A 26,865-nucleotide genomic window follows, 5' to 3' on the forward strand; every position below is an offset into this window, starting at 1 on the left:
CTTCTCCCTCTCCCACTCCCCCTGCTTCTGTTCCCTCTCTGGCTGTGTCTCTCTCTGTCAAATAAATAAATAAAATCTTCCAAAAAAAAAAAAAGTATCATGCATTAGAAAGTTATCTACCTTGTTTAAAATAGCTGTTAATGGTATTTACCAATATATCTTAAGTACACCAGTAGAATGGAATATATTTTTTCCAGTAGTATCATCAGTCATTAGTAGGCAGTTGGAGCTTTTGACATTTCTCTTATATGCTATTCCCAGCAAATTAGTAAATTCAGACATTAAGCATAAATGACTCATTTTGAAATAACATTAAAATATGTAGGAGAATATAATAGATATTTGTTTATCAACAAACCATAATTTTATAAGTCAACTATTTATTGTCAACGAACCATAATTTTCATTGTAGCTGTTTTTATCTCTGACCAAAGAGCTCTTTCCTAAGGAGGTTATATCTTGAGGACTGCAAGAGGATAGGAATGGTCAGGGAAAGAAGAGGAGAGGGCGGAGTCTATAAAGTAGAATTCAGTATAATTTTTTTGAATTATAGTCTGACATAAATATTTTTCAGTGCTCAGAGTCATCTGCAGATGTGCACCGCCATCAAAAATACTTCCTTCTGCAGTTCTCTCCCACCTCTGCCTATTGAATGTAGTGAATTAGATGGAGATCTCCATTCATTACCTATTATCTTTGAAGATAGGTATTTAGATTCAGTTATTGAAGGTAAGTATAATCTAAAATATGTAAGTAGTTTGTGTCATTTGCTGTATATTCTTCCTAATATATATAAAACCATTCCCTAATGTGGGGCCATTTTTCCCCTCCAATTTTATTTATGTTTGAGGATATTAGAAGGTTGTAGTCAGTAAATGTAGTCTTAATCATTTGAGTTCTCACACCTTGTTTTAAACCTGAATCTTTTTTTCTTTGGATAAAAGACTTAGATGCACCCTGGATGGGAATACAGAATCTTCAGAGATCAGAGTCCAGTAGAATGGATAAATATGAGACTGAAGAAAGCTCTATAGCGGGACTTTCTAGCCCAGAGTTGAAAGTCAGACCTGCTGGTGCCTCCAGTTTTTGGTATGCAGAAGGTGAAAAGCAGCTAACAAAATCTCTAAAAGGAAAGAATGAAGAATCAAATAAATCCAAGGTTAAGGTTACTAAGCTCATGAAAACAATGAAACCAGAAAACACCAAAAAAATTATAAAACAGAACTCTAAGGATTCTGTGGTTTTAGTAGGCTACAAATGTTTGAAAAATACAGCATCAAATGATCTCTTTAAATGCTTTGAAGGCAATCCTTCGCATAGTCAGAAGGAAGGTCTGGATCCCACAATATGTGGATATAATTTTGACCTAAAGACCTACGTCAGACAGACAAGCCAAAAGGAAGCTAGCTTTTTGCCAACAAATACAGAGAGAACTGAAAAAAAGTCTCCAGATATTGAAAATATGCAACCAGACCTATTTGATCCTTTGAACTCTGGCAGCCTAAATCTTTGTGCAAATTTGTCCATTTCAGGTAAACTTGATATCTCCCAGGATGATAGTGAAATTTCACAAGTGGAACACAGTGTGGCATCCAGAAGTTCATCAGACGATTGCCCTGATCATCAAACAACCCCATCTTCAGGAGCTAGAACAATTGAAGTAAAGCCCTGTGATAAGGATCCTTTCAGTGGAGAGAAAATAACTGTTAAAATAGGACCTTGGACAGAGCTTCGACCAGATGAACTATTTGTGGATAATTTACAACTCCCCAACTTTGAGTCCTTAGAATCTAATGGTAAATCTAAATCTATAGAAATAACACTTGAAAAGGAAGCTTTGCAGGAAGCAAAGTGCTGTTCTGTTGGAGACTCATTAGCTAAGTTAAGAAGTAACCAACCTGCTTCTTTAAAAGAATATCATGTTGTAGTAAGTGGAGATACAATTAAGTTACCAGATAATAATGCCACGTATGCCTCATCTAGATTTTCAGATTCAGGTGTTGAAAGTGAACCAAGTTCTTTTGCAACACATCCAAACCCTGATGTAGTATTTGAAACTGTGCAAGGACAAGGTCCTTACAATAACGAAAGATTATTTCCTCAGCTTTTGGTGAAACCTGATTGTAATGTAAAATTTTCATTAGGAAGTCATTGTACTGAGAGTACAAGTGCTTTAAGTGAAATACAGTCATCTTTGACATCCATAAACTCTCTGCCTTCTGATGATGAACTGTCACCTGATGAAAATTCTAAGAAATCTGTTGTGCCTGAATGCCACCTAAGTGATAGCAAAACTGTGTTAAATCTAGGACCAGTTGACTTGCCAAAATGCGACAATAGTAAAAAATCAAGTATTATTTTGCAACAACAGAGTGTCGTATTTTCAGGGCATTTGGACAATGAAACTATAGCAATACATTCCTTAAATTCAAGCACTAAAGACCCTTTGCAATTTGTTTTTTCAGATGAACATACTTCCTGTGATGTGAAAAGTAGTTGCATCTCCAAACCTAACTTGGACACTATGTGTAAAGACTCCCAGAGTCCTGATAAATCTAGTAACTCTTCAGGGACAGCAATTACATTAAACTCAACACTGGTTTGTTTAGGTGCCCCTTGTGCTGTTTCAGGTTCTGTTTCTACTAATACAGAAGTTAGAGAAGAGGAAACTGTGAAAAGAAAAAATGGCAATACCTTAAATCTCAAAGATATAAATTCAGAAGCCCAAACAGTTAAAAATGAAACTCACCTGGGTACAAATGATCCTCTTTCAGCCAGTCCTGATATGGTAAAGCAAGGGCTTGTGGAAAATTATTTTGGCTCTCACAGCAGTACGGAGATTTCTGACATATGTGCGGTTAGTTATAGCAACTCAGTTAGCCCTCAGAAGAAAATTTCTGAAAAAGAAATTAGTAATCTTCTTCAGGAACAGGGTAAAGAGGATGAGGAGGAAGAGCAGGATCAACAAATGGTTCAAAATGGGTATTACGAAGAAGCAGATTATTCAGCTTTGGATGAAAAAGTAAATGCTCACTATACAAACAGAGATGCACTAGAAGAAGAAAGACTTATAAATTCTGAAAAAATAAACAGTGACTACCTGAAGGATGGTGTAAATATGCCTGCTGTCTGTACTTCTGGTTGTTTGTCCTTCCCATCTGCACCACGAGAATCTCCTTGTAGTGTTAAGTGTTCTTCTAAAAGTAAATTTGATGCCATTACAAAACAGCCATGTAGGACTTCTAACAACTTCACTTCATCAGTTTCCTGGTATGAGAATTCACCAAAGCCTCAAATTCAAGCGTAAGTAATGGAGCACCATAACATGTGCTACCAAATGTATGTATAAAAAATCTATCTGTATCTATGTCTCTGATAACATATCTATTTCATGTTTTCTGGTTTCTGTAATACAAAAAGTGCTTCTTTGATTACCTTTCTAAAAATGGAGAAATGAATTCAGTGTGCTCTTTGAAGACCTGTAGTTCTCCATCTGATTGTCTTGTTCTATAAGCTAGACATTTTGATACAAATTTTCCATCAGTGGTTATGTTAGATGTATGGAATAACTGGGGTTAAAACTCTTATTTTCATCAGTACCTCATTTCTCCACCATTAACTCTCAGATGGGTTAGGTTCTGCCACAAGTGCATGTGGCAATATTAGATAATGAATAATAAATTAGTAGAAACTTGCTCCACCTACCAGACCCAGGTTATCTCCGCTAAATCTGTGGTTTCCTGACTCGATATTTCATGGACCAGTTCAATACTCAGAAAAATTTTGAGGATGATAGAGGTTTATTAGCATGGCACTGGTTCTCAAACTATTCTACTACCTTATTCCAATTGGAATTACAATCCTTGGAGTGAAAGATCTAGGCATGTCTATAATAGATTTTCCAAGTTCCTAGATTATTCTGATTTCTATATATAACTAAGACCTCATAGTGCCCACAGCTAGTGAAACCGATGAGGTGATAATGGCCTATTAAAGAACTGTAATATGCTAGAAGACTGAAGGTTATACCACCTGCTGGCTACCTCAGACTTTTCTGAGTTATTGATAAGAACAATTTATGTCTTCATCCAGAGTACCCTACTCCATTTCGTAGAATTCATCAGCTTCCGTGAGTTTTACTTTTATCAGTTCAAATGATACAGTGTTAAAATTGTTAATAATTTTTGATGTTTGCAACCCCAAGTTGCTTAGACTTGTTACTCATTCAAAATGAGTATATGCCACCAATTATATGTAGTCATATCCCCCTCCTGGTTCTGTTCCTTTCTATTGGTATTTCTAGAGGAAAAATAGAAATAACTTAATCTACTAAGCACTGTAACTACCATTCTCAGTGTTACACTTTAGGTAGACTAGCTCCTTACTTTCCATTTATGTAAAATTAAAAAGCAGCAAACAGGCTCAGGTTTGATTACAGAATAAGCATCAGATTGTCATCCTTCCAGTACTTCTCCCAGCTTTTCTATATAATATAAAACTTTATAGGAAGTGTAGTTTCACTCCTAATATTTACTTAGTTGATTTCAAGTTTAAAACACTATTTCAAGTGATTTCAGATTTGAAGTATTGTTTGTATTTGATCAGAGTAGATACTAACAGTAGCAAAGAAAATTACTCTCCGGTTTCTAAATCATTTAGGTGGTGTCACATATTTTCATTATTTTAAAACCAAAGATTACCTCTTCTGCTGTTTCCTAAATTCAGCATGTTGTCTTTTTCATTCTAAAAACTGAATATAAAACTTAGTAAGGAGTATCTCTTATAATATTTTGCTTCAGCTTCCTCCAGGCAAAAGAAGAATTGAAGCAACTTCAACTCCCTGGGTTCATGTACAGTGATGTTCCTCTGCTGGCATCCTCAGTCCCTTATTTTAGCATGGAAGAAGAGGATGGCTCTGAAGATGGTGTACATCTCATTGTCTGTGTACATGGTTTAGATGGTATGTCCTGTCTGTGGATAAAACCCATGGCAACTCAATATATTTTCTTTTCATCTAGTTTAACTTAATCTTTGACTGAAAATATTTTAAATTGGTTAAATCTTAAATACATTCTAAAACAAAATATGCTTAACTTTGCTAAGTATAATGTTATATTTCCTTTTAAGTAAATTTTCCTTGGAAATGACATCCATCCATCTTTTAACTTTGGGTTTTTCTGTCTTCTATTGTTGGTTTTCTCAGCAGTCACCTCACGGCAATCATTTTGTCTCCCTTTGATAGTCAGTCTGATGCCCTTTTAGTCTGAAGCTTTAAACCTTATGAGCTAGAGAAATCAGTACTAAGAATTGAAGATTTACTAATTTATTAGGGTACAATTTAAATCCTGAATACCTGGCTTTAGTGCTCTAGTTTTGTGGCAGCTATTTTGGTTATTCAACAGACTGTTTTTTCTAGATTAGGAACTATGTTAGAAAATGCCAAATACCTTTAGACTAGCATATTATTACTACATTATGATATAAATCTATAAGAAGAAATTGAAGAAAGATTTTTGTGGACATAAAAATACTAAACACAGATCTAAGCTAGTAAATTGTTATGAAATTGAAGATTTTTTAAAAATTTTAAAAGATTTTATTTATTTATTTGAGAGAGAGAGGTAGTGAGAGAGAGTATGAGCAGGGAAGAGAAAGAGAAGAAGGTTCCCTGTGAGCAGGGAGCCTGACGCAGGGCTTGATCCCAGCACCCAGGGATCATGACCTGGGCCAAAGGCAGAAACTTAACTGACTGAGCCACTTCAGGCTCCCCTGAAGATTTTTCTTTAACAAAAGAACTTGACTCTCCAGGAACAAATGGGTTTTAGAAGGGAGGAGGGTGGGGGGGTTGGGTGAGCCTGGTGATGGGTATTAAGGAGGGCACGTATTGCATGGAGCACTGGGTGTTAAACGCAAACAATGAATCATGGAAAGCTACATCAAAAACTAATTATGTACTGTATGGTCACTAACATAACACCCACACACATACACACACACAAAGAAGAAGAACTTGACTCTCAAGAAATAAAATTATCTCAGGGTGCCTGGGTGCCTAGTTAAGCATCTCTCTTCAGCTCAGGTCATAATCCCAGGACCCTGGGTTTGGCCCATATTGGGCTCCCTGCTCAGCAGGGGGCCCTCTTCTCTCTCTCCCCCCTGCTTGTGTGCTCTCTCTCTCTCTCTAATAAAATAAAATCCGTAAAAAATAAAAGAAATAAAATGTCTCCAATACTAACCTCTTCCCCTGCAAGTAATGAAATTTTCAAAGGATTATCACCCAAGAAAGATTTCTTGCCAGTACAATCTCTGGCATGTTCTTCTTTGAAATTTTTAAGAAATACATTACTTATTGTTATATAATTTGTTATAGAAATTGTTCCAGAATAATGGGAAAAATTATGGAATGCAGCTCATTTTATTCTTTGAAGTTAACCTAACTTTGTTACCAAATCTGGAAAAGATATCACACCCACATCCCAAAGAATAGCTGGCCAATCTGACATAAATACAGTTAATAATACTCTAGCAATATTGCAGAAACAAGTAAACAGATAAGTAAATAACAAAATTTTTAATGGTCTCCAACAACCTCTAGCAAGTTGAATCAATGTATTAAGTCACTATAAGAACTAGGATTTAATTCCCAGAATGCAAAGGTAAATATATGTGAGGAAATTTATTAATAAAATATACCTACATCCACTAATCAAATAAGAAACTATTGATAAAAATTTTACAATTAAGCACCAAACTAAGTTTTAAATAGCATTTATTAATGTCACTTATTCAATGTGATTATTAATGTGATTTATTAATGAGATTAAGCATATACATTCTCAGCCAGTGGAAAACATTTACTTTGTAACACTAGTGATGTTCCTTGTAAAATCAGGAATAAAATAATTATCTTTATTAATGCATGAAATACCTAAAAGATGTAAATATTGGAAGGGTAAAGTAGAAACTCAGCAATTGATAACATGTTTATATTCCTAATTAAACCCAAAGGAATTAACCAAAAAGCCACTAAACTAATTTTTAAAGATAATAATTTTTTAATTTATGTGTTACATCTAATACATTTTCAGTATTTATAGATATCTTTTAAGTTAGTAATTAAACTTCTTTAAGTTATTTAAATGGAATTATGTTTCTGAGCCAAAGGCAGGTGCTTAACCAATTAAGCCACCCAGGTGCCCCCTGGAATTTTTTTTCTATTCAACTATTACAAAACCATGAAAAGAAAGTGAACAGGCCCAGGGGAATTCTACCAAACATTTAAAGAAGAATTAATTCCTATGCTCCTGAAACTGTTCCAAAAAATAGAAATGGAAGGAAAACTTCCAAACTCATTTTATGAGGCCAGCATCACCTTGATCCCAAAACCAGAAAAGGATCCCATCAAAAAAGAGAATTACAGACCAATATCCTTGATGAACACAGATGTGAAAATTCTCACCAAAATACTAGCCAATAGGATCCAACAGTACATTAAAAAGATTATTAACCACAACCAAGTGGAATTTATTCCAGGACTGCAAGTTTGGTTCAACATCCGCAAATCAATCAGTGTAATACAATACATTAATAAAAGAAAGGGGGCGCCTGGGTGGCTCAGTGGGTTAAAGTCTCTGCCTTCGGCTCAGGTCATGATCCCAGGTCCTGGGATCGAGCCCCGCATCGGGCTCTCTGCTCAGCCAGAGGCCTGCTTCCTCCTCTCTCTGCCTGCCTCTCTGCCTATTTGTGATCTCTGTCTGTCAAATAAATAAATAAAATCTTTGAAAAAAAATAAAAAATAAAAAAATAAAAGAAAGAACAAGAACCAAATGATACTCTCAATAGATGCAGAAAAAGCATTTGACAAAGTATACCATCCCTTCCTGATCAAAACTCTTCAAAGTGTAGGGATAGAGGGCACATACCTCAATATCATCAAAGCCATTTATGAAAAACCCACCGCAAATATCATTCTCAATGGAGAAAAACTGAAAGCTTTTCCCCTAAGGTCAGGAACACGGCAGGGATGTCCATTATCACCACTGCTATTCAACATAGTACTAGAAGTCCTAGCCTCAGCAATCAGACAACAAAAAGAAATTAAAAGAATCCAAATCAGCAAAGAAGTCAAACTATCACTCTTTGCAGATGATATGATACTATATGTGGAAAACCCAAAAGACTCCACTCCAAATCTCCTAGAACTTGTACAGGAATTCAGTAAAGTGTCAGGATATAAAATCAATGCACAGAAATCAGTTGCATTTCTCAACACCAACAAGACAGAAGAAAGAGAAATTAAGGAGTCAATCCCATTTACAATTGCACCTAAAACTATAAGATACCTAGGAATAAACCTAACCAAAGAGGCAAAGAATCTATACTCAGAAAACTATAAAGTACTCACGAAAGACATTGAGGAAGACACAAAGAAATGGAAAAATGTTCCATACTCATGGATTGGAAGAACAGATATTGTGAAAATGTCTATGCTACCTAAAGCAATCTATACATTTAATGCAATCACTATCAAAAGCCCATCAATTTTTTTCAAAGAAATGGAACAAATAATCCTAGACCAGAAAAGACCTCGAATAGCCAAAGGAATATTGAAGAAGAAAGCCAAAGTTGGTGGCATCACAATTCCAGACTTCAAGCTCTCTTAAAAGCTGTCATCATCAAGACAGTATGGTACTGGCACAAAAATAGACACATAGATAAATGGAACAGAACAGAGAGCCCAGAAATGGACCCTCAACTCTATGGTCAACGAATCTTCGACAAAGCAGGAAAGAATGTCCAATGGAAAAAAGACAGCCTCTTCAACAAAGGGTGTTGGGAAAATTGGACAGCCACATGCAGAAAAATGAAATTGGACCATTTCCTTACACCACATATGAAAATAGACTCACAATGGAAGAAGGACCTCAATGTGAGAAAGGAATCCATCAAAATCCTTGAGGAGACCACAGGCAGCAACCTCTTCGACCTAGGTGCTACAACTTCTTCCTAGGAACGTCATGAAAGGCAAGGGAAGCAAGGGCAAAAATGAACAATTGGGATTTCATCGAGATCAAAAGCTTTTGCACAGCAAAACCAAAAGACAACTGACAGAATGGGAGAAGATATTTGCAAATGACATATCCGATAAAGAGCTAGTATCCAAAAACTATAAATAGCTTAGCAAACTCAACACCCAAAGAACAAATAATCCAATGAAGAAATGGGCAGAAGACATGAACAGACATTTCTGCAAAGAAGACATCCAGGTGGCCAACAGACACATGAAAAAGTGTTCCACATCACTCGGCATCAGGGAAATACAAATCAGAACCACAATGAGATACCACCTCACACCAGTCAGAATGGCTAGAATTAACAAGGCAGGAAATGACAGATGCTAGCAAGAATGCAGAGAAAGGGGAACCCTCCTACACTGCTGGTGGAAATGCAAGCTGGTGCAACCACTCTGGAAAACAGCATGGAGGTTCCTCAAAAAGTTGAAAATAGAGCTACCCTATGATCCAGCAATTGCATTACTGGGTATTTACCCTAAAGGTACAAACGTAGTGATCTGAAGGGGCACATGCACCTTAATGTTTATAGCAGCAATGTCCACAATAGCCAAACTATGGAAAGAACCTAGAGGTCTATCAACAGATGAATGGATAAAGAGGAGGTTGTATATATATATATACAATGGAATATTATGCAGCCATCAGAAGAAATGAAATCTTGCCATTTACAGCAGGGTGGATGGAACTAGAGGGTATTATGCTTAGCGAAATAAGTCAATCGGATAAAGCCAACTATCATATGATCTCCCTGATATGAGGAAGTGGAGATTCAACGTGGGAGGTTTGGGGGGTAGGAAAAGAATAAATGAAGCAAGATGGGATTGGGAAGGAGGCAAACCATAAGAGACTCTTAATCTCACAGAACAAACTGAGGGTTGCTGGGTTGAGGGGGGTCAGGAGAGGGTGGTGTGGTTATAGACATTGGGGTGGGGGGTGTGCACTGTGGTGAGTGCTGTGAAGTGTGTAAACCTGGTGATTCAGAGACCTGTACCCCTGGGGCTAAAAATACATGTTTATAAAAATATTAAAAAATTAAAAAAAAAGAGGAGACCCAAAAATATGACTAAAGTCTCAGCACAATAAAATATATAAGAAATTTTTTTAAAAAAGTGAACAGGTTAAATCTGAATCTAAAATGCATTCAAAGGGTGCCTGGATGGCGCAATTGGTTGAGCATCTTAACTTGATTTTGGCTCAGGTCCATGATCTCAGGTTCATAAGATGGAGCTCTGTGTCAGGGTCCACACTCAGTGTGGAGTCTGCTTCGGATTCTCTCTCCATCTTCCTCTGTCTCTGCCCCTCTTCCTCACTGTCTCGCTCTCTCAAATAAATAAATAAATCTTAAAAAAAAAAAAAAACTGCATTCAAGGTTTTTTAAATAATCAACTATAGTAATGATAGAAGGAGTACTTCCATAAGTCATTCACAGTGACCACAGCCAGTAGTCTCCAAAGCTAACAATTAATAAAAACACCATCAGGTGGGAAAACAAAAGCAGCAATGTCACCAAAATTCCTAAGAAGTAAATTGTTGAATTATACTGTATGGCTGCTTGAAATCAGCCTTGACATGGAAATTGAGAACACTATTTCAGGTTGTACTGTCTGTTCAAAACTGGCAGCGAGCATATACTTCTCTTCAAATATACAATGATGTACTTTGTACATTTTACTTTATCTTGCCCTTCAGACGTAATTTTTCATTTTCTTTATTTTCTAGGTAACAGTGCAGATCTCCGATTAGTAAAAACTTACATTGAACTTGGACTGCCGGGGGGAAGAATTGATTTTCTTATGTCTGAGAGAAATCAGGTACAATATTATGACATGTTTTCAATGGAAGCAAATATTTTTTGTACTAGTTTCTACCTAATTGTTTACTACAAAATGCTTATACTAATAGAAATAATTTTTCTGATTTGTATGAAATTTCACATTAATGCATATACTAACGAAATTGAAATGAGATGATTTATAATTTGGCTTATGAGCTCTTCACATGCACAAAATTTCTAGAATTTCACATTTCTATGCAAAAATTTCATTAATTAAACCATTATAAATAACCTTAAGTTAAATGTGGGTATTGGGCAAAAGAACTAATGAAGCAAGTATTATTAATAACACTGAATTTTTTCTTTTCCTGGAAATTTCACTTTTGCTCACTTCATATAATGAATATTATTCACCAGCTTCTCTAAAAAACACCCATCTTAACCATATTTTCAGCACCTAAATCAAAAATAATGTTTATATTGTTTTTCCTGTGATTATTCATATTCACCATAATATATGTCTGTTTTTCTTTATTCAGAATGATACTTTTGCTGACTTTGATAGTATGACTGATCGCCTTCTGGATGAGATCATACAGTATATTCAGATATATAGCCTAACAGTCTCAAAAATAAGGTAACTTTGATAATTCTCTGTAATATTAATTAACATACCTTTATGTCTCTATGAATTAAACAGAAAACATTAAATAGAAACAGAAAAATTAAACAGAATTTGTGGTAGTTTTGTTGCCCTGTTATGAAATATAGGAGACCACAATTCAGTTTGCCTAATTTAAAGAGAAAAGGAAAAATTTTAAAAATTTTAGGGAAAGACCACATATGATTCCATTTATATGAATTATTCAGAATAGCAAATCTCTTGAGACAGGAGTAGATTAATGATTACTTAGGGCTGGGGGAGATGGCAGATGGCGCCCGTAATAGCTAAAGGATTCAGGGGTATTTTGAAGTGGAGAAAATGTTCCAAAATCTCTTGTGGTGGTTGCACAACTTTGAATATACTAAGAACCATTAAATTATACATTTTAATGGATGAATGTGTGTGTGAATTGTATCTCAATAAAGCTGTTACCAAAAAGGAAGATTTTAGGGCAATGGATATATACAAACAAATGAAACAAAAAATTACTTTCAAGTTCTCCTAACTCTACTTTGTGAGTCAGTTTTCCACAAGCAAGATGGTCAAAGCAATATGTGTCTCATAATTCAAGCAGATACTGTGGGTAGACATGGGCGATAGACAAATATTTGTTTCCTCTGGTACAGGAAGACTTAAAGAAAAAAGTCAAAACTAATCTTTCTGCCTCAAAAAGTAGAATAATGGTTACCTTCGTATCTCAACTAGGTTAGAGGAAGAAACTGGGCTCTTATAACCATAGGCTTTTGAAAGCGTTTGTTTCCAGTTTGAATTATGGAGAATAAGCACTAAAAAGAGAGATAAATAGGTTTTTATTTGAAGTCATTTAAAAAAACATTTATTTTAAAATGGGTGGAGATGCAAGTATGTTAGGAGGGAGGAGAGATGTATTTTCTTATTCTAATTCTCTTCATTTATGGATTTTAAAATTTTATTTACTGAATTTTCTACAGTGATCTTATATTCCTTTTATTCACTTATTATATTATGATGAGAAAATAATATTTCAGTTTTCATTTATCCACAAACACATTACCTCTTTTAGATTAAATTAGTAGTTATAATTAACCATTATTCAAAAGCCTGATCTGGTTAATTGAGGACTGTTAGTTGCAATCATAACTCTCACCCCACAGCTTCAGGAACTTCCAATTTGGGAGGGAAGTTTATCCTGAGCTACTCACTAGCTATATCGGTAAACCAGTTTAAGACAGCTTTCAAACTCTCTTCTTGCATTGTTAATTATCCCCAGGGACTAATATACCATCTATTGCATAATGATGATAAGTAAAAAGGCTCTTTTGATTTAAATCATTCCTTAATAAAGGTGAGATGCTTTATAAATTTTAGGGTATAGACCAGAAAGTAAATGAAATGGGTATATAATTTTTCCTAAGCTATCCTTTATAGGTACAATTTCATTATTTTGCTTTAAATCATGACTCAATTAGTAGTAATTGGCACGTGTGCCTAAGGAGGCAAATTTATCATCTAGTTAATTTATAGTTACTTTTAAAATGTATTTATTTCTAAGCAGTTATAACTATGAATTAAAATGTTCATATAAGTAATATCTTATTTCGATAAACATTTAAATTATATAGTAGAAATTTTCTACTACATTCTCACATTTTTTTCCTTCAAAATATAAGTTACATCATTTCAAAGTGTCAGAACATAGCTTTAAAACATATTAGAAATTTCCAGATACTTGGTATGTCACATCTGTGTATAGAGGTATCAGCTTTAATATTTTTTTTTTAAATTAATACTATGGGAGAAATGTCTTTTTTTTTTCTTAAAGCTTTATTGGACATTCGTTGGGCAATTTAATAATCCGCTCAGTGCTTACAAGGCCAAGGTTTAGATATTACCTCAACAAACTTCATACCTTTTTATCTCTTTCTGGACCTCACCTTGGTACACTCTACAATAGCAGTGCTCTTGTTAATACAGGTAACAAGTTTTATTGTTCAGTATAAAAAATATGGCATGGGGAGAGAATTTAAATACAAATTTAAAGTTTTCTGGTATTTATTTAAAGCTGACCTGTCACATACTTGGAATTTTATGAAAAAAAAAAAAAGATGTAGAAATTTTTCTGTTTCGTCCTGTACATGAAATAAATCAATAAAAGTCATTTCAGAAAATGAATGTTATCATATTGAGATGATATGTATCAAAAGTGACAAGAGTGTTTTGAACTAATTTTTATTAAACTATCTAAATATTTTCAGTATATGTTTATCTTAAAAACAGGCTGTTCTGTTGTTCCATCAGTTGAGCAGATAAAAATTAAATACCTTTATTTAATATATTATAAAGTTACAGAATATTATATATAGAATTTTAACTCTGATTTTGGTTTGATAACAAAGGGATGTTATGAGAAAATAATTTCTAAAATATTTTAAAACTTAAAAGGAAAGTTAAGACAATTTTGATTAGAGTGAATATTCTCATCAAGAAAGATCTGATACTTAATTTGCCTTTTGTTTGGTATGGTTTTTTTCCCTTAGATTTTTTTAAGTAGTTTTTATAGTTTAGTCCATTGATTCCCATTGTGAGAATAAAGTAGATTATATTCTGTCTCTCTGCATTGAGGCTTGAAACTCTTCCATTTTCTCTTTCACTTTCATTGACAAACCATTCTATTTTCCTTGTATCCTGTTCCAGACTATGGTATCCACAAACATCTAGTTCTAGATTTTTAGTTTTTTTAAAAAGAGGGCATGAAAAAGATGAAATCTATAAGTAATGTAAAATAGAACCCTATGTAAATAGGATGCAGTACTTTGAATTTCTTTTTTCACTAAACTGTTCCCCAAATAGGCTTACAAGATTTAATCAATTAAAGAGGTTTTTTTCTCTTTTCTTGCCCTGTTCCCCTCTCTAATATTAGAAACAATAAAAGTGGAAATTAATATTTTGCACAATCTTGAAAACCTGTTCCAGAGAATGATTAGGGTTTCTCTTAATTAAGGGGAAGATGCATTTAAATATGCGTAACTGATAATACAAAGAAATACAATTAAATATGAAACTTAAGAGGTACCTCTGGCTCAGTTGGTTAAGCATTCAAGTCTTCATTTCAGCTCAAGTCATGATCTCGGGGTCCCTCTCCCCTGTCCCTCCCCAATAAATAAATAAACAAACAAACAAGCAAGCAAATAAATCTTCATTATATTCAGCTATTACTAGAAAACATTAACCAATTGCTCATTGTAAGAGTTAGTCCTTATACAGTTTGTCTACCATATCTATATTTATCTCTAGACTAAAACACTCAGTGCTTAAGCGTTTGGATCTACTACTGTGAAGTTTTTTCCATCTGTGCTTCTTTATAATTTGAAAAATATATCTAAAGGTACACTTTCCCCAAATTTGTCCTTGAATCATTATCTATTTCATTAGTGAATGTGATCGAAATAGCAAGCTCTCTATCAACCACCATTTACCCATAGCTAACTTAAATGTATGTGTTTATATTTGTTATCAGAAAAAGGAAATAATTTACAAATATATTTTTTATTAGTTAAGAAAATGCTAGTTTGGTAGATCTCATTTTTGAAGTGAAATATATACTAAAATTAATAATCTTGGCATATGCTACCCTGTATTTCCAGTATTATTCACATATCATTTATAACTCTGTAGGTCTATGGTTCATGCAGAAATGGAAAAAATCAGGTTCTCTTTTACAACTGACATGTCGAGATCACTCAGACCCTCGCCAAACTTTCTTATACAAGCTTAGTAATAAAGCAGGTAAGTATATAGTTAACAGTTTTGAAAAACATTCACTTGAAAATCTTTTTTAAAAATCAACCTTTAGCAAATTATCAACATGTCTTTCTGGTGATTAAAAAACTATTAATCAGGGCACCTGGGTGGCTCAGTGGGTTAAAAAACTATTAATCAGTTATAATTTTTTAATAATGAAATAGGAGTTACAATTAACATGGTTGTTTGATTTTTTTTTTACATGATCATATTTGTGTTGTATAAACACAGGTACTTTGAGATTATCCTAGGGGCACTTGAGTGGCTCAGTCCAGTAAGCGTCTGCCTTCAGCTCAGGTTATTATCTCAGGGTCCTGGGATCAAGCCCCGCATTGGGCTCCCCCATCTCTCTCTGTGTACCGCTCCTCCTGCATATGCCTTCTCTCTCTCTGTCTGTCAAATAAATAAATAAAATCTTAAAAAAAGAAAGAAAGAAATTATCTTAAACTTTTTAACATTTATAATTCAGTACCAATTGTGAGTCAGTTTTTGAACTGGGCCTTTGCATGTCCTAGCTCTTTGGTCCTCTTGCCCTAGTCCTCAACCCTTTTAAATAAACTGTCACATATTCTTCTGCCTTCCTATCCAAGGACTATAAAACTTTTCTGTAAAATATCAAAAACTATTTGAGGAGGAGGGAGCCGAAGGAGAGAGAGAAAAAGAGAGAGAAAATCTTAAGAAAGCTCCATACCCATCACAGAGCCCAGCTTGTTGACCCAGTCTCGCCATCCTGAGACCATGACCTGGGCTAAAATTAAAAAGAGTCAGACGCTCAACTGACTGAGCCACCAAGGTGCCCCTAGAAACTAAACTATTTATAGTTATTCCTTCTACAAATTCCCATTACTGGATGAATCTTGTTACTCATCTCTTATTAACTGATTATTAGATTCCCCATCTTGCTTTATATTCCAGGCTTTCACAACCTGAGGTACTCAACTACTACTTTACCAGTTTCACACTTATGTCTCCCTACCATATTCTTTCCACTTTGTCTTTTGAAATCTCTATTTGAGGGGAAGAGACGGACTTCATATTCTTCTTTGAAGAATGCTGTCTCTACTCTTATGAACATGGAGACATAAGTGAAACCTGGATACTTCCCACCACACCCCAATTTCCCCACTCCCCTTGGCTGTAGAGCAGAAGCTGGCAAACTTTTCCCCTAAGGGCCAGATAGTAAATATTTTGGCTTTGCAGGCCATGTGATCTCTGTTGCAGCTACTCAGCATACCAATGTAATACAAAAACAGCCCTAGACAATACATAAGCAAATGGGTGTGGCTCAGATCCAACAAAAAATTAAAAACAACAACAACAACAAAAACACTTTATCCCCCCCCCAAAAAAAAGGCAGCTGGCCAGATCCCACAAATCATACTGTGCTAAACCGTTCTACAGGAGAACCTCAATTTTTCATTTACTGAGTACCACCTAGAGTGGAGAAAATAGTCCTCTTGCTTTCCATTTCTAGCTGCAATCATTATTCCTCTACTGTCATAAAACTATCCTGTGAGGTTTGTACCCTCCAAACCCTGCTGCCTTTTGGTCATCTTTAATACAATGATCTCCTGGTCACTGCTCACATATTCAGTGAGATCTCTCATAAGAATTCATTGACAAATATACAGTTATGCTCAGGAGAAGATACCATTCTTCGATATTTTTTTTAAGATTTTATTTATTTATTTGACAGAGAGAGATCACAAGCAGGCAGAGAGGCAGGCAGAGAGAGAGGAGGAAGCTCCCTGCTGAGCAGAGAACCCGATGCGGGGCTCGATCCCAGGACCCTGAGATCATGACCTGAGCCGAAGGCAGCTGCTTAACTCACTGAGCTACCCAGGTGCCCCCCATTCTTCGATCTTAATATCCATAATCTTGGAATCATTTTTGGTGATTTGATGAAGTCAACCCTTTAGATGATTATCAAGCACGAAGAACCTTTCTCCACTGTGGGAATGTTCCATTCTACTCCATTTTAAACCCATACCCATGGCTCTATTCCATCCCTGAAATTTCACACAGTATTCTATTCTGAGACTAAAATATCCTACCCTTCTTTCTCACTCCCTTATTCTCATTTGCTTTTTAGACTATTTAAGATCCCTACTCAGTTTCTTAAATTACCTTGTCCTTCATGGTTCTCCTCCCTTCCTGATCTATGCCAGCCTACATGAATTTTTATTTTTATATACACTTTTATTATTCATACATTATTACCATGTGGTTTTCCATCTTAGCCATCCAGCAACCTGTACTACTGTTTCTTTACCTGGCTTGTTGAGCTCTACCAAAATGGATCATGCAGACATGCAGATCAGTACATCAGTACTACTATAGATCCAGGACATTCCCAAGTGGTTAACTCTGATCGCTTCCTAACCATTTCCTAGAAGCTTTTCTGTTTTGTTTTGTTGTTGTTGTTGTGTTGTTGTTGCTGTTGTTGTTTTTAAGATTTATTTAGTGAGTGCAGGTAGGGGGAGGGTCAGAGGGAGACAATCTCAAACACACCTCGCTGAGTGCCAAGTCTGATGTGGGGCTTGATTGTACATCCCATGAGACCATGACCTGAGCCAAAACCAAGAGTCAGACCGTAACTAAGTGAGTCATCCAGGTCCCCCAAAGCTTTTCCAGTTTTTTACCTCTTAGCCTTAGATTTTAAACTACCACTGTTACCTTCACTTCTATAAATGACTTTGTTTCCTACTCTATCTATGAGAGTCAAGCCATCAAGTGAGAACTTTCCTACTTCCTTTCTTTTTACCTGCAAACATTAGCACACTTGTGCTTTCCTCCTAGTTCAGTAAAATATATTTTATCTGTGGTCCAAGAATAATTTCCCTTTCTGTTTTAGAACCTGTTACTTCTCTCTGTCTTTAACTCTTCCTCTTCAGTGGCTTATCTCTTAACATATCAAGTTATTCCATTTTCTCCCATCTTATATCATAGTAATAATAAATACCTCCTTTGATCCCTAATTCTGTATATTGGTATTTCTCTTTTTTATATACACATTGAGCCTCTTAAAAAAAAAAAAAAAAAAAAAAAAAAAAAAAAAAAAACAGTTACTTTCACTACTTCCTAACCTTTTATTTCACTCCAGTATAATCTGATTTCTGTTCTCACCATTCTGTTGAAGGTTGCCTAGCCAGTTATCTTTTTTCTTAATTTTATTTGAATATGCTGGCATTTATGACTATTGAAAACACCCTTATTCTTTTTTTTTTTTTTTAAGATTTCATTTATTTATTTGACACAGAGAGAGAGATCACAAGTAGGCAGAGAGGCAGGCGTGGGGGTGGGAGAAGCAGGCTCCCCACTGAGCAGAGAGCCAGATGAGGGGCTCGATCCTAGGACCCTGAGATCATGACCTGAGATGAAGACAGAGGCTTAACCCACTGAGCCACCCAGGTGCCCTGAAAATACCCTTATTTTGAAATACTTTCCTACCTCCCATTCTGTATCAGCCTTTCCTGGTTTTCTTTAATGTTGGCTCTCTGCTTCCAACACAGATTTCTTTTCTCTCCTTGTGCCTTAAATAGAGATGTTCTTGGACTCCATCTTCTGTCGTCTGCTCTCACTCTATACATTCTTCTTTGACAGCATCATTTCATATCCATCTTCACCATCGGTAGCTCAAATATGTATCTCTAGTTCAGTCCTCTAGCTGTATTCTAGACTGATACGTCCAGTTGCCTTCTAAGCACATTTACTTAGATGGTTCATGGTTATCTACCTCAAATGCAGTGTTTTCAGATACCTCACCTTTCCCTTCAGATTAATTTCTCTTCATTCCACAACTACCACCATCTGCCCAGCCAAAAACTTCAAAGTTGTTCTTTAGACTCCTCTTTTCAATATCCCCACACACATCTGCTTAGTTACTAAGCCCTGAAACATTCCGCCTTTTTTTTAATAGCTCACAGAGTCTTCTCTTTCTTTTCTTTGTCCCACTGCCTTAGGTCAACCACAGATTATTGCTGTGGCCTCCAAACTGATTATTTGTCCTCCAAACTGGTTACTCTCCTCCATCTCATTTCCTCATTAGATAAAATTATCTTCTAAAAATTAAATCAGACCATATTGCTCCTGTTTGAAAATCTTTTCATGGTGTGTTGTGGCTTTCAAGATGGTTTAAATTCCATGGCTTAGAGCATCACATCCTTTAAAATCTGGTTCCTGATTCTTTTACTGATTTCAAATCCTACTCTGCCCAGGCACACATCCTTTGCTTTAGATATGCCGTGCGCTATATGCTTGCATTCATCCATGCTTTCTCTACCACCATTCCTCCCCATGTGTTTACTCATCTGTATAGAACCAGTTCTCTCCATCTTCTAAAATTAGACACCATCTGCTATTAAAAGCTTTCTTGAGTCCTTCTCTGATTTAATGCTCCTCTACTTTCAGAGTACCCAGTAGATTGCCCAGTATTCATGTTTATATCCTAGATCTTACACCTCCAAACTGAGCTCATTAATGAATTCCAATCTTCATTTGCATGCTAGACATCTCTACTTACATATGAGACATATGTCTAAACCTGAATATATTGTCTCCTTTTACTAACTCTTTTTTCATTATTTTTTAATGGTACTCTGTCTTCTAAATTACGTAGTTTGAAATACTTCGATGTCATCTTTAATCCCTCTTCTTTGCATTCTACTTCCCAAGATTGTTAATATTATAACTGATCTCTCATGGCATTATATATGAACCTCTTTTACCATACCTGCTATGGTTTATCTCATATAATCATTTTTATGCACCTTAACCTCCTTTCCAGTAGTAGGATCCATTTGTGACAGCACATTCCTACTCCCCACATAAACACTCAGTATTTACTATAGTTTTCCCCCTTACTCGGTGTTTGGTATAAACTTGTTGCATCAGCAAACGATTTTTTTCAAACATTTTCCATGTCCAAAATCAGGTCAATATTATATGATAAGCCAAAAATCAAACCTATATATTTGGTGACTGATAATTCCAAACTGGAAGTGACTTGAACTTGTAACTTAAGCCCTGGCCATTTAAATCTATTTTTTGTCTATATTCTCATCACCCATGTCCTCCATTCTGCTTTTGAAACATTTGATGTAAACACTGGATAGATTTACTAATTGAATAATGCCCACTTCAGTTGAGTGCTGTATAAGCTTTTTCAGGATTCTGCCTTAAATGTTGTCATTAACGTGAGAAAGAGATGCTGGAATGATTATTTCATGTACTGTCTGTTATTAGAATCAGTGAAAGAAACATTCTTTTATAGGTCAAGTTTTATGTTTTGTTTCTAAGAGTACAAAGCAACAATAAGTTACATATAGTGCACAGAAATATTTATTTGATTCACTAATATATAAGATATGCCTACAAAGCAAATAGAGTATATAGTTCTCACATGGGAAAAACTTACTGACACTAACTAGAACTATTGTGTTCTAGGTATATGAAGTTTGTACTACTGCTGTTAACAGACTAGAAAATAAAGGAAAGGCAAAACTCTATAAATGTTCCCTGGAGTCTGTGTATTTATACTGTATTTTATGAAGTAAAATTAGCAAAAGGAATAGTAGCCACATAAGAAAATAAAATCACTAAAGAAGGCATAAATAAAATTTTACTATAAAAATTCTATAATCCATGGCTTTCCCTATTTGTATTATTTCTAATTATTGATAGATGTGAGTAGATCATTTGCACTTGAGTTATTTCTTGCCTTAGAATCACAGCAAGACTTGTTCATACCTTCCTTCCAGTTGTACCAGCCCAGTAACTGTTTAAGAGCCAGACTTTAAATCGCAAGTAGATTATTAGTCTTAGCTGAAAAACTGAGTAGGACACTTAATCTAAATAGACTTCAGTTTCTTCCTTGGTAAAATGGGAATAATAGTATCTTCTTCACAAGACTATGAAAAGATTAAATGAGATAATGCATGTGAAACAATTACCGTTTTGAATAGCACAAAACTCAATAAATGTTAGATGGTAAAAATAGCTCTAAATGAAGAGATGCCTGAACTAAAATGATAGTAGTATTATAGATTATAGAAATTTGCTTTCACATTACTATCACAAATCTGTTGTAGGAAATTTTTATGACAGAACTATTAAAAATACTGACTATAAAAAATTACTCAAATGACATATTCAAATTATATTTATGTTTCAAGATTTCTACTTGTACTCAAATATGAGTCTTTTAGTATGCATCTGAACTGAATTAACATGAAAGAATACAGTTTTCTAATAATTATGAGCAACGCATTAGATAATACTAAAGTATAATAATAAATAACAATAGCCAACACACATATGGCACTTAACTATAATCCAGGTACTAAGCATGTTATACATATTAGTTTATTTAATCTTAGTAAGAATATTATTGCCCCATATTGCAGGTTAGGACCCCAAAACATAGAAAAGCTGAGTAACTTGTCTCGAGTCATAAAGCTAGTAAGCAATTATGCGTGTTCCAGTCATGTCATGTTTAGCCATTACTGCACATTTTCAGGAACTTTAGATGCTGTTTCTAATTGCCGTTTTAAATACCAACAAATGATCATTAATTGATTTTTAAATTATCACAGAGATAGAGCAATTTTCTATTGAGCTATGCTTTTCCCCGGTTTATTCTGTTTTGTTTTTTGAGGGATTTTTTTTCATCTAGAAAATTATGAGAAATGAGTGGTCAGTTCCTACACCTGTGTATGTATTTGCATGTGTGTGTACACACACACACATATATCATTATATAATAAATATAAATATATAATAATTTATAATTTTAATGTTGTAATTAATTTATTTACTAAGTAAATATATTTGGAGTCACATCAGAAAGATAAATAAAATAGGAAAACATAAAGCAACATTTACTTAACTGATAGGCTAGCCTCAAGGGTTTTTTTTTTTTTTTTTTAAGATTTTATTTATTTATTTGAGAGAGGGAGCACAAGTGGGGATGGGGTTGCAAGGAGAGGGAGAAGCAGACTCCTTGCTGAGCAGGAAGCCCTGTGCGGGGTTGGATCCCAGGACCCCAACCAAGATCATGACCTGTGCAAAGGCAGATGATTAACCAACTGAGCCACCCAGTGCTCCTCTCAGGTTATTTTTAAATAATCAAAAGCCCTAGTGATAGTTTCTCTTTTGTATTTTACTCTATGTATTTAAAAAAAATACTTTCTATAATTTACTTTTATTTTATATTTTACTGATAAATCTATGAAGTTTCAGATATCCTTGTTTAATTATTGCTTCTGTTTCTTCTGAACAGCGAATTTCCTGCTCTTTTGGGAAAGCCTAAAATAACCCATCTGAGGCAAACTCCAACCTACTATTTTCCTTTTTTTATTTAAGCAAAGTCCCCAACCTGTGGGTCTTCCTTTTCAAAGTCTTCTTCTCTGCAATGTATCATTACATTGCAGTAATGAAGTTAGTAACTTCCCTTAATTAAAAGCTGTTTATTATTTTAGAATTAAGCATTTTGGGGCACCTGGGTGGCTGTCATTAAGCATCTGCCTTCGGCTCAGGTCATGATCCCAAGGTCCTAAGATTGAGCCCCACATTGGACTCCCTACTTAGCGGGAAGCGTGCTTCTCCCTCTCCCACTTCCCCTGCTTGTGTTCCCTCTCTTCCTGTCTCTCTCTCTGTCAAATAAATAAATAAAGCATTTTTAAAAAACAAATAAAATTTAAGAAGCATTTAAAGGCATAAAATAATTTATATGATTTCTAAAACAATTGAGAAATGTTATATTTTTTTAAAAATCATATATTAAGTAAGCCTTTTTTTTGTTTGATGAACACAAAAGATCTAGTAAAGTGTTAAGGAAATGTTACTTTTCAGAGGAAATTATCTGTTTTGATTAAGGTGTTACGATCATAAACATTGATTAAATTTTATAGCAACTTTTGACCAAAAAACCTTATTGATTGCATTCTACAGATTACCAGTATAGTTATGGCATACTAGTGTCTCAGTATTGAATATCAAAAGAAAGAAAGAGGAAGGAACTAAAATAACATAGAAAGTAAAATGTGTATTATGCATAGATTTGGTGACACCAGTGATGGACTAGTCAAGATTACATAAAGAGAAAGATCATGGGCATTCTTGCATTATATAACGAGGGCTTAAAAATAGCCAAATGAAAATCTGTTCATTGTTGGAATTGCAGAAACAAAATATTCTTATTTTAAGATTTTCCCCAAAACACCTGCTTAGCATCTCTTTACCAGCTATTGAGTTCTGACTAAGAAAATATAATAATTAAAGAAATCTCCTGCTGTGCTACTATAGCACAAGATAATCTTTTCTTCCAGCAGATTACAGAGGTGTTTAATAATAGTTATCAATTGATATGCAAGTTACATTTGTATTTTGTTTTTGAAAATGTAGGAAAGAATCCGCATCAGCTAACATTTGGGGAAGCAAATTCTTTCAAATGTATTTAAAATAAATGAGTAAAACAAGAATAGTCTAATATTTCTTAGTATGTGTCAATTTTAAAAGTACAGGGTTTTCTTTACCTCAGCACTATTGACATTCTGGGCTAGATAGTTCCTTGTCATCAGAGGTTGTCTTGTGCATTGTAACATATTTAGTAGCATCCCTAGACTTTACCAACTAAATACCAGTAACACACACCACCCTCCATGCCTTTATCCCCACATGCCCCCTGGTGTGACAACAAAAATGTCATTAGACACTGCTTAATGTCCCTTACGGTGCAAAGCCACCAGTTTAGAACTACTGCTTGAGCCAATTCCAGAGAGTAAACAGAAAATGAGTCAGTATGAATTGCTTTAAAACTCATTAAAATTTTTAGGAAAAAAATGGGTTGCCAGAAGTATCAGGAAGACTAAGATAATGAAGATGAACGTTACTATACCATGACAATGTTCAGGCATAAGTTATATTGTTATACAGTCCAGAATAATATTGAAGATTTACTTTAACCTTTTTCTTGGTACATGAAAAGTAACTAATATATTCAGAAATTTTTTAGCTAAACTATTTCATTCTGTAATGGGGAACTATTGTTTTCCTAAGTTAGAGGTAACTTTTCAACCTAGAATTAGCCATTTCAAGGGCTGAGTGAAGTACTAACCCAAGGGGCAGTTAACTAGATCATCTTTGAGCAGGTGGAATACGTAGGGGCAGCGAAGGTAACTTGGAATATAAGAGTCCCAGTAAAGACTTCAGACACTTTCATTTGCTAGACTTCAGTATAGATGAAGTACTTTTATAATTCCCACCAGCACCCCTGGAGTTGTTTCACTTTGAGTTTCTGCCCTCACTAGCCAACAATGCTAGATAGGAATTAAAACCAAAAGATTCAAAAAGAGTTATAGTCTATTGAACTAAATTGGTTCTTTGCTAATACAGAAAGCAAACTTTCCATGCAGAAGCACAATATTAGAATTAATACCTTGTTGAAGACCTGATACTAAAATTAGACTACTGAATTTAAAATGTATTTTTAAAGTATAATACTGTCTTAGAAATCACATTTAGAAATGACAGTATATTTATATCAGTGTCAAGATCTTCGATTTTATTTTTTTCATCATCGTGGAATCTGAGAATTAAAGATTTTCTTAGAAATCCCTCATCTAGGACGCCTGGGTGGCTCAGTGGGTTAAGCCAGTCTCAGGGTCCTGGGATCAACACACTCCCACCCCCCCACCCCCCATCCCCTGCCTGCCTCTCTGCCTACTTGTGATCTCTGTCTGTCAAATAAATAAAATCTTCAAAAAAAAAAAAAGAAGAAAGAAAGAAATCCCCTCCTCTAATCTTTATTGAATTTGCCTATTTCCGTTCCACCAAGCTGCCTGAACCTGCAGAGACACAGACACTTCCCTCATGGAGCTCAGCCTGAAGCACTGATTCTCAACCCAAGTGTCATTTCCTTGTAGAAGCATGTCAGAATTTCTGCAAGGAGCTATTGTTTTGAAAAATATATTTAATATAACTTTTTAATGTAATGCCTATTATTCTTACAATATATACTATAGAAATAAAGCAGTGCCAAGAAATGGGGTGGTCATTGCAAAGGAGTATAAAGTCCAAGAACAGGTTCATTGATTTTTTTTTTTAAATAAGAGATATTACAGTATTTTGCATATTAATAAGAATGGCCCATACAAATGAGAAAATTGATGATACAAGAGAAGGATGGGACTCCTAGAGTCATGTCCTTAACTAGGCAGGAGGGAATGGCCCCCAGCATTCTAGTGAAAAGGGCTGGCCTAGGGTGAGAACATGGACAGCTCATCCATAGAAGAACAAAGGCAGAACATGAAGCTATAGTATGATAGGTTGGTTTGGTTAAGGTGGGAGTACGTGGAAGTTCTTTTCTGATTCTTCTATATTGTCAGTGAAATAGGAAGCAAGGTCATAAGGTCAGTAAAGGGGGGATAGAAGATGCTGGCCGTTTGAGGAAAAATAGTCATTTAGGAAAGTACAAAAATGTTGCCTAGCAAGGCTGCCACAGCGTGTGCACTGCACAGCTCCAAGGAGTGTTATTCGTGTCGACTGTAATATGAATGGAGTTGTGCAGTATGCCAGCCCTTTATGGAGAACACAAATACACATCTGAAAGATAAATGAAAAAGCCAACTGTGCTGTTACATAAGCTGGTTTCTTGCAGCTTGGGATAAAATTTCAGTGAACAGTATCATACTTAAATTCAAAAAGCACAGTACTGGGGCACCTGGGTGGCTCAGTGGGTTAAGCCACTGCCTTTGGCTCAGGTCATGATCTCAGGGTCCTGGGATCAAGTCCCGCATCGGGCTCTCTGCTCAGCAGGGAGCCTGCTTCCCTCTCTCTCTCTGCCTGCCTCTCAGTCTACTTGTGATTTCTCTCTGTCAAATAAATAAATAAAATCTTTAAAAAAAAAAAAAAAAAAAAAAAGCACAGTACCAGGGCACCTGCATGGCCCAGTCGGTTGATCTTGGGATCCTGGGGTGGAGCCCAGGGTTGGGCTCCCCACTCAGCAGGTTGTCTGCTTCTCCTTCTTCTTCTGCTCCTTCTCCTGCTCCTGTTCTCTCTCTATCTCTCTCTCTCTCTCAAATAAATAAATAAAATCTTACCAAAAATAAAAAGCACCTAGAACAACTTGGGCAGAAGAAAAGATGATGTACTGTAGGACAGTGGCTTTCACATTGTTAACTTGTTTACCCCTTAAAAGAATTTTGAGAAGGTATGTACCCCTTGTAAAATTTTAGGGTGACACCTAAAAATATTTTCTATAATTTTTTTTAAAGATTTTATTTATTTATTTGAGAGAGAGACAGTGAGAGAGAGCATGAGAGAGGAGAAGGTCAGAGGAAGAAGCAGACTCCCCATGGAGCTGGGAGCCTGATGTGGGACTTGATCCCGGGACTCCGGGATCATGACCTGAGCCAAAGGCAGTCGTCCAACCAACTGAGCCAACCAGGCATCCCCTATTTTCTATAATTTGAAAGAATGGCAAAGGATACATTTTCTGACCTTTCAGGTAGTACATATTTGCTATAATTATATTTTCATAAAAACATAAAACAACTCATTCATTTGAGGTTACA

The 26,865-nt window shown here is 35.3% G+C and overlaps 1 protein-coding gene across 13 annotated transcripts in view; it reads left to right on the forward strand.

Annotated features, from left to right (window-relative positions):
* The window catches only part of FAM135A (family with sequence similarity 135 member A), a 131,031-nt gene that overhangs the window by 98,134 nt on the left and 6,032 nt on the right, over positions 1 to 26,865 (forward strand). For 6 of the 13 annotated variants that reach the window (XM_059178376.1, XM_059178377.1, XM_059178379.1 and 3 more), the window contains 7 exons: positions 575 to 729; positions 945 to 3,303; positions 4,800 to 4,960; positions 10,794 to 10,885; positions 11,388 to 11,485; positions 13,314 to 13,465; positions 15,167 to 15,277. In XM_059178376.1, coding sequence (XP_059034359.1) covers positions 575 to 729; positions 945 to 3,303; positions 4,800 to 4,960; positions 10,794 to 10,885; positions 11,388 to 11,485; positions 13,314 to 13,465; positions 15,167 to 15,277 — 3,128 coding nt within the window. The remainder of the gene's footprint in view (positions 1 to 574; positions 730 to 944; positions 3,304 to 4,799; positions 4,961 to 10,793; positions 10,886 to 11,387; positions 11,486 to 13,313; positions 13,466 to 15,166; positions 15,278 to 26,865) is intronic. The other 7 variants (XM_059178381.1, XM_059178384.1, XM_059178385.1 and 4 more) reach the window with 4 other exon arrangements.

Source organism: Mustela lutreola, chromosome 6, assembly GCF_030435805.1.
Source record: "Mustela lutreola isolate mMusLut2 chromosome 6, mMusLut2.pri, whole genome shotgun sequence".
Lineage (NCBI taxonomy): Eukaryota > Metazoa > Chordata > Mammalia > Carnivora > Mustelidae > Mustela > Mustela lutreola.